At 44.4% G+C, this 16,713-nt stretch overlaps 2 protein-coding genes across 3 annotated transcripts in view; one reads left to right on the plus strand and one right to left on the minus strand.

Annotated features, from left to right (window-relative positions):
* Positions 1-10,091, plus strand: part of RARS2 (arginyl-tRNA synthetase 2, mitochondrial) — a 60,492-nt gene extending 50,401 nt beyond the window's left edge. For both annotated transcript variants that reach the window (XM_056343231.1, XM_056343232.1), the window contains one exon: positions 9,784-10,091. In XM_056343231.1, the coding sequence (XP_056199206.1) occupies positions 9,784-9,802 (19 nt within the window). In that variant the 3' untranslated portion in view covers positions 9,803-10,091. The remainder of the gene's footprint in view (positions 1-9,783) is intronic.
* SLC35A1 (solute carrier family 35 member A1) lies at positions 321-16,580 on the minus strand. The gene is made up of 8 exons (XM_056343235.1): positions 16,439-16,580; positions 13,227-13,404; positions 7,548-7,707; positions 7,016-7,168; positions 6,137-6,203; positions 2,735-2,911; positions 2,208-2,342; positions 321-863 (listed from the first exon to the last, which is right to left on the minus strand). The coding sequence occupies exons 1-8, from the start codon at positions 16,452-16,454 to the stop codon at positions 733-735; spliced, it is 1,017 nt and encodes a 338-aa protein (XP_056199210.1). The 5' UTR covers positions 16,455-16,580; the 3' UTR covers positions 321-732.
* Between the last annotated feature and the right edge of the window lie 133 nt (positions 16,581-16,713).

Below are 16,713 nucleotides of genomic sequence, written 5' to 3' on the forward strand. Positions count from 1 at the left end.
AGGAACACGTACGAACCTTTCCCTGTACAACTAGAGTTTGACAAAACACAACTGAACAGAAGATTCCTTTGCCAGCTACAGCAGGTATAAAAAAACATTTGAAAAGTGAAAGAATATCTGCAACCTAAGAGAACCACCAGTCTTTCTGACTTTGTACAACGAAGAGCAAGCACTATGTCTAAGCACTTCTAGGTAAATGGTGCCCAAAGCACAGTTATTCCTGGTAGAATCGTGTCGTCATCTGCATATCATCTAGAAGAGAAATTTTTCATTTATCAAACTGCAATTGCCAACTAGTTTAAGAGTAGTTGTAGTAGTAATTAAGGCAGTAATTGCTCTTTTTAATAGATTTTTATGAAGCGTTTGGGCTTTTCTGCCCTCAAAGGGCAAGACAGTTTATCAAATACACAAAGACCTGATTTCCCTCCCATTTATGTACATTATATACAACTGAGTGTTCAGTTCCTTCATTCTGCTCTCCTTGTCAATGGGACTCTTCAGTGTTCGATGTGAGTGACAAACACCTCCAATAAAAGACCCATCCAGCTCCTCAGCCATACCACAGCCTCTGCATCAGCCACTGGAAACTCCACGTGTAAAACAGAACTAACTTCTGCTTTTAGTCTATCCCACTTAAATCATTTCATGACTAACTAGCTTAAGGCTATTTTTTTAAAAATGCAGTTCATTTTAAAGTCCATTTTGTCTGTCTGTCCATTTTTATGCACAGTGTCACACAGTAGCAAGTCTTTCTTTTGAGCTCTTAGTCTCTGATGGCTGGATTTTTGTGGTGTCTTGTCGAGGTAATCCATAGAGGTAAATAGAAACACACACCAGGAGAGCACCCAGGGAGAAGGTAACAGCTGAAAGGAGACAAAACAGCTTAAATAAACACCTCTGTAGAAGAAGAAACCTGCAGAAGACTAAGCTATATAATACACAGCCATTCAGATACCATCATAATTTAAAATCACTCAAAACCAAACAGGACCAAGAAGCTGTTAATAATGCACGCAATCTAGACTCATCCTCTGTCACTGAGAACACTTGAGTATTTACAACCCCCACACCATTTCAGTTAGTCTCATATCACCGAGAACACGGTGATGGTCAGGAAAGCAAGTGTGAAACATCTGCAGTTCTACATGCCATCTACAGGCCTGAGTTACAATAAACTTAATGGTAAAGACTGTGTCTATGATAGAGTAGCCTGTAATAAGACATTTTGTTTGCCTTTCCATATCTAGACAGGGTTAGGAAACACTATTCATAAAGCTTTCACGGAAAGATCACCAGTCCAGGTCCGATTTGTGTCAACCATCAAGAACATATCTTGCTCAAGTGAGTTTTTAAAACTAGCTGTGTTTTTCATCACTTGCTTTAAGGTGCTTTTTTTCAGCCAGACACTGATGATTTTCTTCTTATGCAAACTCTCCTGAAGTTCCATCTCTCTAGTTTCATCAGAAAGCTAGTTTTTCCACCATTACACCATACCATCTTTGGATTATGATAAGAAAGTAAAAAAATACCCAAAACTAAACAGTGAAGGACTGAGCAGGAGCAACTGAGTACAGTATCAGACACAGACTTGATCAGGGAGAATATCCTTTGTAGTTGCAGAACAGCCCAAAGCAATCTGCTGTTTCCTCTCAAAAACTTCCACCACATCAGTTACGCATGACCCCAGCTGCTATCTGACTCACTCTCACATGGTGGTGTCCCCCGCAACTGGGGAAGGTAAAAGTTAACACAGAAGGAGGTGTAACTTCACAGGGATGTGTAAAGCCCTTGCAGAAATAGCTGAGGAATTAATTCGGCACTGGCTATACCGAAACCAACAAGAAATGATAACTTATCAACAGCAGTCTCAGATAAACAGCTATATCACCCACTAAACCACATCAGAAAGTGATCGATGAATGAAGCTGTATAAAGTCGTAAGCTGTTTAAAATGGGAAGAACCTTTCTGTCGGAGGCTGTAGGATGCATCTGAAGACCAAACCATGCATGCCTGTGAAAGCACAGGGTCATCAGGCACCCTACATTATGCAACAGGGACGATGCATTGGTGCGTAGGCATCGTGGAGAAGACGAAGTTAAAACCAGAAGAAGGCATAAATGATCGCTCTGGTACAAACTGCACACAGCCTACTAGCCAGGAAGGAAGCGCACGTGTACAGTCAAATCAACGGCAGAAAGGCACTTACTTATCTGGAGGCCAAAGAGGATGACTGATGCCACAGTAGAAAGAACAATGGCCGCTGCTGCAGAAAAGCCTTTCATAATGTTATCTGTGTACTTAACAACCACCGAAGTGTAGAGGCCACCAACGCTAGCGAGAACTGGAAAGCAGATAACATGCTTCTGTTAGTAAAGGTGGAGTAAGTTACTCTTGAAATGATGCATTGTACTTCACTGCTGTACTCCTTGTCTGGTCATCCTAATGGGCAATTTAACACAATGCTCGGCAAAATGGGATGTCCACGTGGCATCCAGTGGATAAGACTCATTTAAAGATGATCTACTCATTGCTCTCTTATTTAGACTGTTGTTTCAGCACAATTTTAAATTGAAAAGTGAATAATTTCCAAGAAAAGTAATCTTTTAAATAAAATCCCTCAAAACACAGTAAAAAAATGGTGTCGGACTGAATTTGTAGCTTTCTGCAATCAGTTATATCATAGTTAAAAAAGCAAAACAATGTGACAAGACCCTAAAACCACAAGATACTTACAGATGACAAACCAGACGTAGTATGTATAGCCGTAGAAAAACCCTTTCTCAAGAACTTGGGCTCCATCTGACACGTACACACCAAGTAAAGTCAACACAATCCCAGATAAGTACATTTGAATATTTCTCACCCACAAGGAAGTGTCTGAACTCTTTAAGACCTTCTCAAAATAAACTCCTAAAAAAAAAAAAAAAAAAGGAAAAGGTTTCAGTGAGATGAAGTGTTGGAAGTGTTGTCCTTAATGATTCATGGTTCATAGTGTTTTAAAGGCAGACAACACTACTGCAACCAGCTTGTCCTACAAAGTTTCGCAGAAGTTCCCAATGCCGAGGACGCAATGACACACTCTGCTAAACGTGTCCTCCAGAACAGGATCACTCTAATGGGTACATAACATCAAAAATGAATTCTATTTATCTTCACAGTTGTAACAATGAACCTCATCAACAGCTGAAACTACTTCTCATTTCTGTTTGATTTGCCAGGCTTCTGTCCAGCAGTTTCTACTGCACAAAGAAAAAAAAAACCAAACCCTACACCACAAAAAAAAGCGTTTCACCTTGGCACCTGGTATTTCATCCCTGGGACAGTATTTATGTATTTCAGTATGACGGGGAACTTCCTCCCCCCACCCCCCTCCACTGGGATACTTAGCAGTAAAAAATTAAAAACAGGGGCGGGACTGTATTACCTCAGTACTGAGACTGAAAATTCCTCAGAAGCCTCCTGCTTGTGAAGTACTTGGCAAAGTGGCGACATTCTGAAACCACAGCTTCAGTGGATTACAAAAGCAAATCAAAACTGATGCCTTCTGTTAATTGAAACTACAGACTGGTTTTGAGGAAATGGAATTCACTTTAATCTAAAGCTCTTGTTCCCCGTGCCAGTGCCACGCTGATGAGCATTACTTTTATGCTCTGCATTACTGAAATACCTTTTCATTATTCTGCTTGGGAGGTGTACATCAGGCTAAAAGGCCAACATTTGACAAGGTCGTCACTACCTGCCTTTTTAACCACTGCTCCCACACCAGGGCTCTGCTAGTCTCTGGAATCTCCTCCACATTTCAAAACAGAGAGAGCAATTTGCAGGACTCAGATCTGCTCAGCCACTTCCATGACCTTCTGGTGTGAGCCCTCCTGACTTAAAAGTTCACTGCTGAGTAACGTCACCCAAGATCTTTCATATGATACGAGAAAAGTACTTGGAACTGACAAAGATGGCACAGAGAAAAGACCTGTAGGTTAGAAGCCCTAAGCACACGCTGCTCCTGAAAATCCTGAGTTAACTTCAAGGAAAGTCTTGCTACACTTTTATTCATGAAAAATGCAATTTAAAGTTTAATATAGTATATTGAATATTTATGGTGAATAAATTAGAGAACAGATTTATATTTCAGGGGTTTAAATAATAAAAATCCCCAAGGAAATACAGTATTATCTCATATGAATATACATTCTTGAAGTCTAAACAACAATATCAACAAAACCCCCTAGTATTGTTAACAACTGCAGCACTTAAAAGAACCCACAGTCAGCTACCTTGAGATTTCTGCCCACCGAGAAGCCCCACAGAACACAGCCAGATGTAATCACTGCACCAGAAATTTGGCTTGAGTATGAACCATATTTGTAAATTTTATAAACTAAGAAAACAGTAAGCAAACCAATGAAACTGCTTTCACATTTTGGAAAATGCATAAAAATTACTCCACTAACAAGGTGAAGGAAAGAATGGGTGCCGTTTAGGAAAAATTACTCTTCAGTACTGTTTATAGTCGCAAAGGATCTGCTATTACATACTTGTCCAATGCTTTTATAAGCATTATTGAGGCCTCGGATACTTAGAAGTTATCACAGGATCTGCAGTTTGAGGAAAACTTTGTTTCCGTCTCTGAGAGACAAAAACGTTTAATTTCTTTGACTTTGCTGGAATAATATAAAACACTTAACATGGTCAGTCCAGAAGCTGAAGGTGTAATGCCAAAACAACTCCTTCATGTGGGTGTGGGAAGGAGGAAGAGGAAAGGAGTTTGAATAGGATGTATGTTTTCAACATGTAAAGCCCCAAGGGCACAAGGAGCTCCACGGATGAAACACTGTCCTCCCAGCTGCCTCAAAGCTACAGCTGTCAGTGAAGAAACACCCAAGCTGCAATCCTTTTGCAGGAGAAGAAAGCCGTATGTGTCCAAATCCCCTAAAGCTGCCTGCATCAGCCCTTTCAATGGTCTGAATTTGCAGACCTTTACAAGTACAGCTGCCTACCCACATACCAGCCAGAGAGCTTTAGGAGACCCCAAAGGCTTCACTGTGAATGTTGTGTTTTGTCTCATGGCTTGGAAGCATTTATTGAAATGAGTAAATTTATAACCTTCCAGGAAAAGCTGGTTGAGCTCTACACAGCCTTACTTAGTATTTCTGCTTCAGAGTGCCCGTTTCACTGAAAAGACACCGAGCAAGAACGCCACCCTCCTTTCCTCCCCCGCTGACCAGAATGTTTTCCATGAGTAATGAGCATGTATGCGCAGCACAAGATTATTCTTGCAGGACTGTATGGTACTAGAAGTGTGTGACAGTACCTTGTTTTCTTACAGAGGGTAAGAAGAATCCAGTTTATAGCCAGGGAAATACATCCCTGTGAGCCAAATTTCGAATTAAGTAGTAATTTGCATTTCCTTATTTCTCAGCACCAACTCACTTGTCCTCAAGTTCTGGTCTCCTTCTGCAGAAGCCAGAGAAAAACTACTCTGAGGGGAAACACTAGCTGTAGAACAGAACAAAATCAAACAAAACCAAAATTCCTTCATGCCGTTTATCTAGGCTTCCTGTTACTCATCTTCCTCTCTGCCTTATTCCTGCTCCCTCTGCATCTCAGTTAGATTTACCACTTACAGCACTATGGCAATGTGTATTTCAGGGCCGAGCAAGTGCAAGAACTGAGCGAGGAGCTCAGTTCCCCTTATTAAAAAAAAAAAAAAAAAAGGGAAAAGAAAAAAAGAGGCAAGTATCTCACGTGATCGCCATAAGGGAGCTATTCACTGTAAAGCCAACTTTATAAAACTGATGTACATTTATTAATTGTACTGAGTGAGTCACTATGGATGTTCCCTACAGTATTATTCTAAATATTTGAAAGACACTTCGATTTGCAAACCAGCCTTCTAAGCTGCCTCATGTAAAACCAATAGTACATGCTCCTAGTTATTCGCTTGACAATGGCAGTAATCATGTCATGAAGCTGCCATAATTACCACAAGTAGAAGGTAATTATGGGCAGAGGGGATACAGTCCTTTTTTTGTCTTCTAATCAGCGATGACAGTTAACTAATGTAGAATGCTGTTTTAAACATCCTGAGCTCTCCAGTTCCTTTGATGTGACCTGCATACAGAAATAATACTATACCTGCAAATCCTGAACACAGTACAGCAACAGCAATTGCTCCAAACCCTAGCCATGGATTCTGCTCCACCTGCAACATCAACCGTTATTTTAAAAAGGAGGCAACAGTGCAGTAATTTACAATAATCAAATCCAGAGCTACTTCGTCGAGTACAGAAAAATTATTAGCATTTCGTTACAGTATAAATTGTACTTGCTTAGCTAGAGCTGCCCTTCAGATTAGCCTGGTGTAGCTGTGTGGCGTTTTGTTTTCCACGTGTACTCTCACCAATCCTTGCAGTGCTCAAAGGCACCATCTGCTTGGCCGTGCCAGTCTCCCCAGCTGCACGACCTGCCCTTCCCAACTAACGCCGCTGAGCAGCAGCTACCACCTAAGAAACAGAAGACACTTGTTTCTTCCTAGAACAGGATTAGGTCAGTGCCTCTCAAGGGTGTGTTTAAATGACATACCCACACCCACAAGGCATTGGAACTTCCTTCCTAATTCTGCCAAGTGTTTCCATTCCAAGCTCTCTGCTCCAACAATTACAATGATACCAGGGCCAACTGCTGGAAACAATGTATTACTCAGATATTCCTATGATGGTGCATTAGACTGATTGTGGTGACTCTGGTAATTTATACTAATTGTAGCAATTAGTTGCCATTCCAACAAATGAGACTGGAGCAATACCACAAGCCTGCCTGAACTGGTATACAATAAACGTGAAAGTGAATGATCAAACTAGTGACTATATTGTACCCGAAATGGCTGGAAATAGGAAACAGATGCTACTGCGTGGAATGTAGAGACCCTACCTTGACCTCAGCTGCTGGGAAGCGAAACACAAAGTATAAGGCAGTTTATCCTGCGTTGTGAAGAGGCAGACAGTAAACTCTTACCTGTACTTTTGTAGCCTGAGCAGGCTTCCACTGAACAAGGGTAACCCCACCGCACAGCATGAAGACAGAGAACCACTGCAACTTACTAAGGGTACGGTTTAGCATTAGGACTGTACACAAGGCTGTGCAAGGGATCTTCAACTGGTATGTCACCTAAAGAAGAGGGGAATGTAGCACAGAGGATGTGGTTTGATAAACTCCTCCAAAACAAGAAAATAAAACAGAGAATTCAACTACAGAATGACAAATAAAATGTTACATGTATTGATCTACAGAACCTTGGGGTTTTGTACCGCTGCCAATTACAACAAAGTGAATTTGAAGTTACTCTAGCAGTGAGCAGGTTAGCTCAAGAAAACCAGAGCTCTGCAACAACGTGTATACTGCGAATGTAACAAAGCACCACTTGGCTTTTAGCACTGAGGCTAAAGAGAGTACTCTCTGCTAGGCAGACAGGTACCTAGCATGCACGCCTCACGACACAGTAGAGGAAGGTATTTACCGATCAGTTACTGACAAAAACATTTATTACCTGGTAGACTGCCGCATCCAAGTTGCTAAGAGCCACAAATGCCATATTGTTTTGGAAAGCGTACACCAAAGAGGGAACACTTAATTTTAGCAATTCTTTAGGACTGCCGAATACATTTTCTTTTAAAGATGTTATTAACCTTGCCAGACTTCCAGTTTCTCTGCAAAATAAAATACATTACTATAACTGAGGGCTCTCTTAAATGGATATTTGAAAACAGAAATAAAATCAATTAATCCTTTGGGAAGACTGTTCTCAACGATCAGTTGTAGCTTCTGCTCATTAAAGAAAAATTAACTGGGAAAAACCAGTGAGGTTATCAACAAGTAGAAACCCCTGAAGGTGAAGATGATGTTCTGGAATCAGGAGGTTAGATGCATTAATGTTTGATAAGGTAAACAACTATGAACACTGTAAACGGTGGAATAAGTCACTAAGTACACAGGCAGTGGGACGACAGAAGGCTGTTGCTCCCCTCCCTCCACCCCCCCTTTTTTTGTGTTAATATTTGTCTGTGATGGCAAATGCCTGTGATTTTCCAGATCCCCTTTAAACTGGGCCACACAGTACAGCCAAAAAAAAGTGTACCCTTGCACACTACTGAGCTGGAAACACCTCTCATTCCTCAGCCAGCCCTGCATCCCTCTTCTCACTTACGCTGCGAGAGATGCTGGACTGGCACCAGCACACAAGAGGTCTGGCAGGGCTTGTGGTGGCTCCCTTTCACCTTGCATCTCCTTCACGGACTTACAGCATGTGAAAGAGCAGGCAATGGGGAAGAATGTGTTGCTTCTCGCTGCTCTCCCCTTTTGCAGCTTGCTGCTCTGCATTGCTAGTTTTCCCTTACAATTTGTACGTCAACGACATTTCTTGCTTACTTGTTGCTGCTGCTCAGGTTCCACCAGTTCCCTTCCCAGCTCTCCCCAAGTCTCATGTCTCCCCCTTTCCATTCTTCTCTTGCTTGGCCACTGACAAACACCAACATCCAAAATCACTCCTGTCCCCTCCCCTGTACCTTTCAACTTGGAACCTGTATTGCTCTTGAATTCAACACTCCTTTCCCTTCCATTACACATGCATATGAACAAAAGGCTCACATCTTCCTCAGTGCTCCAGAAGCCCAGTTCCCCACATGTCAACCGTATCCCAACTTCTCTCTTTTTCACAAATGTATGTCCAGCTACCTGCCCGAAACTCTTATTAGCAATTACCAAAATCAGCAATCTCTCTGTGCCCCAAGCGTATTCATTAACAACCTTGTTCCAGCGTATTTTCCCTTCCTGATCAACCTCTGACTCTGTGCTTCAGGTTCTTACGCTTTTCCTCTCCAAAGGTTTATGGACTCTACCCACTTCCTCTCACGATCCTTCTGTCCAAGTTTCTCTCCTCCCTTGCCTTCCTCCCTGCCTAAGCACATACCTATATACCTCCTCCTCTCTCTGGTAGCGAGAGCAGTCTTTATACAGGCAGCCGCAAGGGATTTTTTTTGTCATTTTCCAGTACCAGAAAACACACACAAAAACCCCAGAGTCAGGGGCAGTACAGTGACCTAACAGAGGTGAATATGGTTTCCCACGCTCTTCTTGTACAAGTGAGGTCACAAGCAAATCTCTTTCCTAACTTAAGGGGATACTTTGCCTGGGACGGACTTGGTGACACCGAGCATGTCACATAGGTGTCTTGTAAAAGACATGTCTGGCCGCAAGGGTCAGACACTGATGTGAAAAATCTATAGGCAAGTAGCACTTAAAGCAAAGTTTGCAATACAAGGAAGGGGAAGAGTTCATGCTACAGTTCATTGTGGTTAATCGCACTAGGCACAGAACTGCATAAAATGTTAGGAGTCATTGACATTATAGGCAAAATTGTTGGTTTACTTATTCCTCAATGTATTTACTATGTTGCCCAGCATTGCGAGATAAGTTATACAAGAAAACCTAGACATCCTGGTAATACCCAAGTGTAGCTGGACTAAGGTGCTTCTATCTCAAATGTCTAACTGCAAATAAAATATCATTAGCACAGATACAGTTCTACTCTGTGAGAATAAGAAGTCAAATAATACCACATAGTAACGGCTTCTTCCATTCATCAATACTAAGGTGTGCTGTCAAACAAGAAAACAATATTTAAATTATACCTGCTTCTGTTCCAGACCATGCTCAGTGAATTAGCTGATCACACGTTTAAAGTCAAATCACGGCAGTAATAGTAGTTTGTTTACTTTGACTTCTAGCACGGAATTTCAGGAATGAAGAGTAACAGATGTCCAGTAAGCACCATTTTCACTTTAGTTTTTGAGAACAAGAACATGAACTATCTAATAGTCCATCTTTGCAATGGGTGTGCTTTCTAAACATGCACTTATCAAGAATCTCCAGCTGTAAGCTGAATTCAGTACAGAGATCATGTGAAGACAGATTTAAATCTACACAAAAAAGAATTTAAACCAAGCCCCTGAGTACAGCTGATAATGCAAAATAAGGTACCCAAAGATGTACCCTGCAAAATCAAGTAAGAAAATAAAAAATATTCCAGCTTGAATTCAGTGTTCTTGATGTCGATCTAGATTTGACTTAAAAACCATTCTGTTTACTTCATAGGTGTGAATAGGTGAGAGATACTAAAAACAATCAGTTCTGCAACAGAAACATGCATTTGTTAGAGAAGCTGAAGTTAAAACTAGAGTCTGCAAATCAGCTCTATTTTTCTCTATCCGTTGCTAAGTAATTATGCACCATCTACAAATGCAGATAACGTAATTACCAGATGGTAAACTGGACTTTAAATGAATATGGAATTTGAGAGTACAGTTGAGTAAACAATTAACACAGCTTAAACTATCATAAGCTTCCCTTTTGAAAGACAGTCTTTTGGCATTCATCCATTCAATGTGCCTTCCAGGAGAAATCTTAAAAGTAAACACAGCGGAGGCAAAGCGTAAGAATGTGTAAGAAAAATTCTGCAGCCTAGAACAATGTGAGAATCGTAGTCCAGTATCCTGTACACTGCAGTAATCAATGCTGGCTGTTTCAGGAAGAAAAAGGTACCCACCCAAATGTACAGAAAAAACAGATTGCATTCTATCTTCTAGCTGGTTGTCACACAACAAAGGTACCTTGTCTTGGGTGAGACAGATGGGTTAGGACCTTAAAACTGGAGGAAGTTATAAAGGAGACGCTGAAGGAAACTATGCTGGAATTTATGCTGTTCAGCTATTTGTAAGTAATCTAAAACTTGAGATTACTAGGAAATTGACAAATGTTGCTGATTATACTCAATTATATGTCACATCCAAAAGGAAACTTTCAATAGTTGCTGAAGGGTCTCTCACTACACCAAGCACAATTCATCAGATCTTTCGCCATCTGAGAAACAGCTCAGTTACCTGGACAGCAAAGGAAGGCAACCGGACCCACCAGCGAGCGAGACATCCCTCCAAGAAGAGGCGAGCACGGCCTGATGAGGAGCGTCTGCTGGTGCCCATCCCTCTCAACTACAGAGAAAACCACCCCACTAGCTGACCAGATCAGAATACATATCATAACCTCCAAACAGCTCAATGAATGAGATTCACCCCATTTTAACTGGCATATAAAAACTCAAGTTGTCAATAAATGAGAAAGAATCATAGGAAATGACAACCCCAAAACAGAGCCACCATCTCCAAACCAGTTACAGGCCTTTGGGAAAAAATGCGAGTAGCCCTCTGACAGCACCAGCTCAAGGCTCAGCTGTGCTCAGAAATGAGCAGAATGTTACAAATCTTTAGGAAAAGAAACAAGACCAAGACAGAAAGCACCTTCATCCCTCTGCCTAATGACACTGCATGTTCACATCCTGAATGGTGCGCACAGCTCTGCATCCAGTTTCAAAAAGGATGTAATAGTACTGGAAGTGCTGTGGAGATGGATAATAGGATGATCACAGAAGAAATAGGCTAGGAGTCCCGGCTTAGAAAATAAATGAGTGATGAAAACACAATACAGATCTGTAGACGTATGAAAATAAAAATGAAGGGTGAAAGATTATTCATGATGTCTGTCAACACAAGACGCAGAATACAGTGAAACTGCTGAAGTGTTTATGAGAAAGGACTTTTTCATAGTGTGCAATTATATTGCACAAGTAATTTCACAGATACACTAGGGACTAACATTTCAAAGAGAAACTGGACAATATCACAGAGGGCAGGATTGTTAGGGGCTACAGCTACAGCGTGCACACAGCATCCAGGCTGGGAAATCCATAAGCTTCTGTCACCAGCTAAGGGAAGTTCAGCCCATGCTTGCGCTATTGCCTGTACTTCTGTTCTAAGCATCTTCTGCTGACTGTCAAAGGGAGGATGATAGGCTATCATGGATTTTTGACTGTGCAGGGCTGTTCTAAAAACATAATAGACTCCTGAGTTAAAAGTAATTGCCTTTTTACTTATTTCAAGCAGAAGGACCATTCGTACATTTAATGAACGCAGTATTACTGAACCTTAACAAAAGGCAGATTGCTTACCCTGCTGAACTAGGCCTCTCTGGTATACTATAAACAGCCTGGGTTCCAGGTGCACAAGAACAGATTTGAAAAATTATACACACAGGTGGGGCTACCAAATGCCACCCACAGGTTTCTGACTGTTGAGACACGCTGGCTGCTATGGTCTCCAGAAAGCAGGCTGGATCAGGATCCACACTGGCCACAACACTGAGAACCACAGCACAACCACTCGTCAGCAGAGACACTTCTGTCAACATTCTGTGCTGGCAGAGTGAGAAGCTCAGAGTGCCTAAAAATAAAAATTTGCCACTGGTCACACATGTGTTTTCTAATGCATTACATCTAATGAAAGGTTAAACAAAAGGCAGTTTGCCACAGCTGCCTTACCAAATTCAACTATTGCCTCATTTCTAAAGCAAGTAAAATGCCATTTTGATGTTAAGTAGAAAAGATCTGATAATAATCTGAAGTACGCCATGTGACTTCATGATCCTCTAGCACAAAACAGTATCCTTCTGATGTACCAAAAGTCATGAAGACATAGGCAGAGACCCTAGAAGAACAAATTCTACCACAACGGCAAGAACGGGGCTTTGGAAAAGTCCAGAATATAAAGATTCTTCCAAGGAGGGATGTGGCACAGGGAAGCTGAGAGGAAACACAGACTGATGGCCTCCCCACTTCCGACGCTTACGTGTGGACTAAAGTTCTAGTTCTTAGTGGCAGTCTAGGATTACAGAAACTCTAATATTTTCTGACCACAACATTGACTCCCCAGTTTAACAGAGACAACAACGTACCTGTCTCTAACACTGTTTGGGCAAATTTATCAGTAGGAACATTATAGTTTTCTATAACTCAGCAGGTGTTGTCTCACAGTCCAGCTTTCATCTACACCAATATTTTAAAGACCAAAACTTCGTAGATAATCCATGCTGACGTTCTGAACCGACTCCAAAGCATACAAAAATAGAAAATATGCAGAAAGGACACACCTGAATATTGCGCTGTTTACAAAGCAGTTTCAGTTGAGGAGGACTCACAGGCTCTAACCCGCTCTAAAATGACTCTTCCACAGCATGACTATCCAGCCACGTTCTCAAATGTATCTGTACTTCGGTATCTGAGAATCTGAGGTTAGAAGCAAGGACTCGTTTTCAAAACACTGATTAGCATTCCCGTACTTACTTAGCCAAGATGCCCACACTCAAGAACAACTTGATAACTTCAGTGATGCACACAGCTGTTGTTGAAAAGTAGAGTTTTGTCTCCACGGTCCTAGTGTACCGCAATGCGACCGTGTATGATGCAGCAACCAGGGTCATCACTGTGAGACAGTACAACTTGAACAGTAAGCTGACATTTTCTGAAAGAAAACAAAGGTGATGACTCAGCATGCCCTTCAAGTTAATTTAAGAACTGAAACAGGGCATCCTCCAGCTGGAGGACTGTACCAAATACTACTGTGGCAGCATACAATAATTACAACATTGCGAAATACTTCCTGTAAAAGTTTAAGTTAAATCTTAAAGTCTCTTCTCAAAGAACCTTGCATAGGAACTCCAGGCGTTTGAAAATAAGATGTCCTCATAATCATCCTTCATTCTAGAAAAACTAATGTTTATCTAATAGTAACCAAAAAGTATTTCTGTGCTTTCCTGCTCTTTAGCTGACAGCAAGTGCTCACTGGAACAGCAGCTGATCCTCTCCACGTAGTATACTGCAGTCTGACAGAAAGAGCGTTGGCAGACTAGTGAAAGTAAAAAGAGAGGAAAAGTCCATTATCAGCAAAGAAGGGAATCAGTCTAGCAAATCTGAATAAATAAGGTAGCATCTCCTTCAGCCTTATTTTCCACTTAATAAAAGAAGAGAGTTTTGCTCAGAATGGTGATGGGACTTACACAAAGGGCCTTCCTGAAAAACTATTCACTGGAGAAAACGCTAAGGTTACGGCTAATCAAGTAAATTAAACCATGCAGGACTGAGTATCCTCTGCTATTCCCTCTATCTTCCCCACTGCTATACTCTTCCAACAGTAGCAATTCTTGTAACAGTTTTACCTGGACCAATTACTATCCTGCATAACTTGGGAGTTTGCCTATCCCAGGTCTACTGGTGAAAGGCAGTTTTTCACTCAGCCACCCTCCTCTAAGGCCTGAGAGTTTCATCGGGTGGACGTGGCCAGGCCACACCCGTTCACTTCCATCAGAGAATGGCTAAGGCTGCATCCGCACCAGTAAAGAGAAAGGCACACGACTCCAAAAAGGAGTTCTCTGCATGAAGGCATGACCCTCAACATGAGACATCAGCAAACCTGCAAGTGGTGTCTACAGAGCCATTTTTCAAACTGGTAAATTATTCTTTGTTACATGTGGCACCTGACAGGTAGATGTTAGTCATTCTGCAGCATCTTTCAGGCCCTTATCTGTCGTGTTCTGAAGGTCCTAAAGAAACATCCTTTAATTGGTATAAGTTTATGTTCTTCTGCTGATTAGGGAATAAGCGAACAGATAAGCTCCGGGCAGCTCTGTAATAACTTCGTTCATTTAATACGGAAATGAATTGCTGAATCCAATGCAATCGGTGTTTTGGTTCATTTTTCTTTCAAGCCAGCGATGTCTTCTATTGCATAACATTTCTGCAAGGTACAGTTAATACCTCCTGCTGCTGCAATCATTTAAATTAGCTACTTCCTTACAGATAAAAATCTTACCCACGTCAGTAACCACTTTTAAAAGCTAGAGCCAATTAGTTTTTGGACTAACAAGAGACTTACAAGCTGTAATCCATTTTAAAATTAAGTTTGGACTGCAGGGAGGGGCAGTGGGATTCCAAGGACATAACAATCAGGAAATAAAATTAACCTGCTACAGTTTTACAAAATGTATTTTCTAACGGTGTTTTAGCGCTGACAGAAATGACATTAACAACGTGGGGTTTACACATTAAGATTTTAAGTCTATGCACTACTGAACTAAAAGTAAATCTAATCCATAACTATTTTAAAAAAAAAAATGCCCCATTTGGCAACAGTTTGCAAACTTTGGTAAACCAAGCAAATGCAGCAGGACATAACGAATTTAGTAACTATACTAGGTAGTTCCAGCATTATGTAAAAAGCTCTTCGTAGTTAGCTTTCAGCCTGAACATTTCTCCAGCCTGGCTCACGTCTGCATCAGTCCCAGTGCAACACCGAGGGCAGAAGGGAAGCGGAGCTGGGGTGCCCACATCTTCTGGTGGCAAGTCTGGACCAGCTTAGAGTTGTTTTTTTTTAAATGAGCTGAACGAAGCCGCTCTTTCTTTCCCACAGTTTCTCACATTAGCTTCAGTAAATCCCACGCGAATGAAACAATTTCTAGCAAAAGGGGCTAGACAGGCCGAAAGTCTCAGGATGTAAACGCGTGCCTCCCACGCATCTCCACAGCTCCTCTAACTGCTCTGCCAGGACTCTCTTAAATGGCAGCCCAAGGCCAAGCCTGGCGCACGAAGCACGCCCTGCAGCCCGCCGAAGGCAGCGGGGGCGGCGGGCACCTCCTCACACCCAGCCCGGCACAGCTGCGGGCCACCCCCTGCGCCTGGCCCTGCTCCTGCCAGGGCTCCCCCCTCCCACCGCCACCAGGCCCGCTGCCCGCGCCGGACCCTCTGCGGGGAGCTGGCGGCGGCGCGGGCACCGCCGTCCGGGGGGGTTAAGCCCACCTGGCCGGCCCGAGGGCTCTGGCACCGTCACACGCCCCAGGGGACACCCAGGGCCCGGCGGTGCTTCGGCGAGCGCTGCGGCGCCGCAGGGGGGGTGCCGAGGGGCGGGGGCGGCCCTGCGCGCCGACCTGGGCCGCACGGCTTCGGGCTGCGCCCCCGGAGCGCTGCGCCACGCTCCAGCGCTCCCAGAGCGGGAACCGGCGACGGCGGCGCCACCGCTCCGGAGGCGGCCGCGGGCGGCCCTAAAGGCGGAGGCGCCGCGGGTGGCCCGGCGAGCCCCGGCCCGGGAGCACCCGCCGGCCCGGGGGACGGCAGCGCGGACGGCGCCTCCCACACGCCGGAGCGGCGGCGCTCCCGGACGAGGCCCCCGCCGGCCCGGCCCGGCCCCGGCCCGCCACAGGCGGCGGGTGGAAAGCGGGAGCGCGGGGAAAGCCTCTCTCCGGCGCGGCCCCGCGCCCCCCTCGCAGCCCCCTCCCCCCGCGCCCGCCGTGGTAGCGCCCGGCGCCGCAGCCCCCGGCCTGGGGGACAGTCCCACTCCCTCCAGGGCGGGGGAGGCAGGGGCGAGCCGCGGCGCGTGGGTCGCGCTTCGTCTGGGGGAGTGTGGGGGGGCGGGACCGGCCCCTTCTCCGGCCGTGCCGCCCCCCGAGAGCCGCGGTGCCCCCCCAGCGGCCCGGCGCCGCCTCGCGCCGCGCCGCCGCCCTCACCTTTCGGAGGCGACATCGTGCCCGCGGAACGCGCCGAGACCGCCGGGCCGGAGCCGCCCGCCGTGCCCCGCCGCTCCTCCCATTACACCATAGAGTACGGCGCGCCCGCCTAGAGCGCCCCGCCTCCCTCGTTTCACCATAGAGTCGGAGGTCCGTCTGGCCGCCCCCCCGGGAGGCGGAGGGCCGCGGCTGGGCCCGGGCGCAGGCTGCCGCCCGGCGGGCCCGCGCGGTGCCGCTTGTGCTGCGGGTCACGGCGGGTGACTGCCCGCGGCGCC

Source organism: Falco biarmicus, chromosome 6, assembly GCF_023638135.1.
Source record: "Falco biarmicus isolate bFalBia1 chromosome 6, bFalBia1.pri, whole genome shotgun sequence".
In the NCBI taxonomy this organism is placed as follows: Eukaryota; Metazoa; Chordata; class Aves; order Falconiformes; family Falconidae; genus Falco; species Falco biarmicus.

Bases quoted from the DNA above. Each gene is read 5' to 3' on its own strand.
- SLC35A1 (XM_056343235.1), bottom strand. The intron at 6,204-7,015 runs GTAAGAGTTTAC...TTGATGTTGCAG, and splicing joins CTCAGGCTACAAAAGTACAG to GTGGAGCAGAATCCATGGCT. The intron at 2,343-2,734 runs GTAAGTATCTTG...TCTGCTTTCCAG, and splicing joins CTACGTCTGGTTTGTCATCT to TTCTCGCTAGCGTTGGTGGC.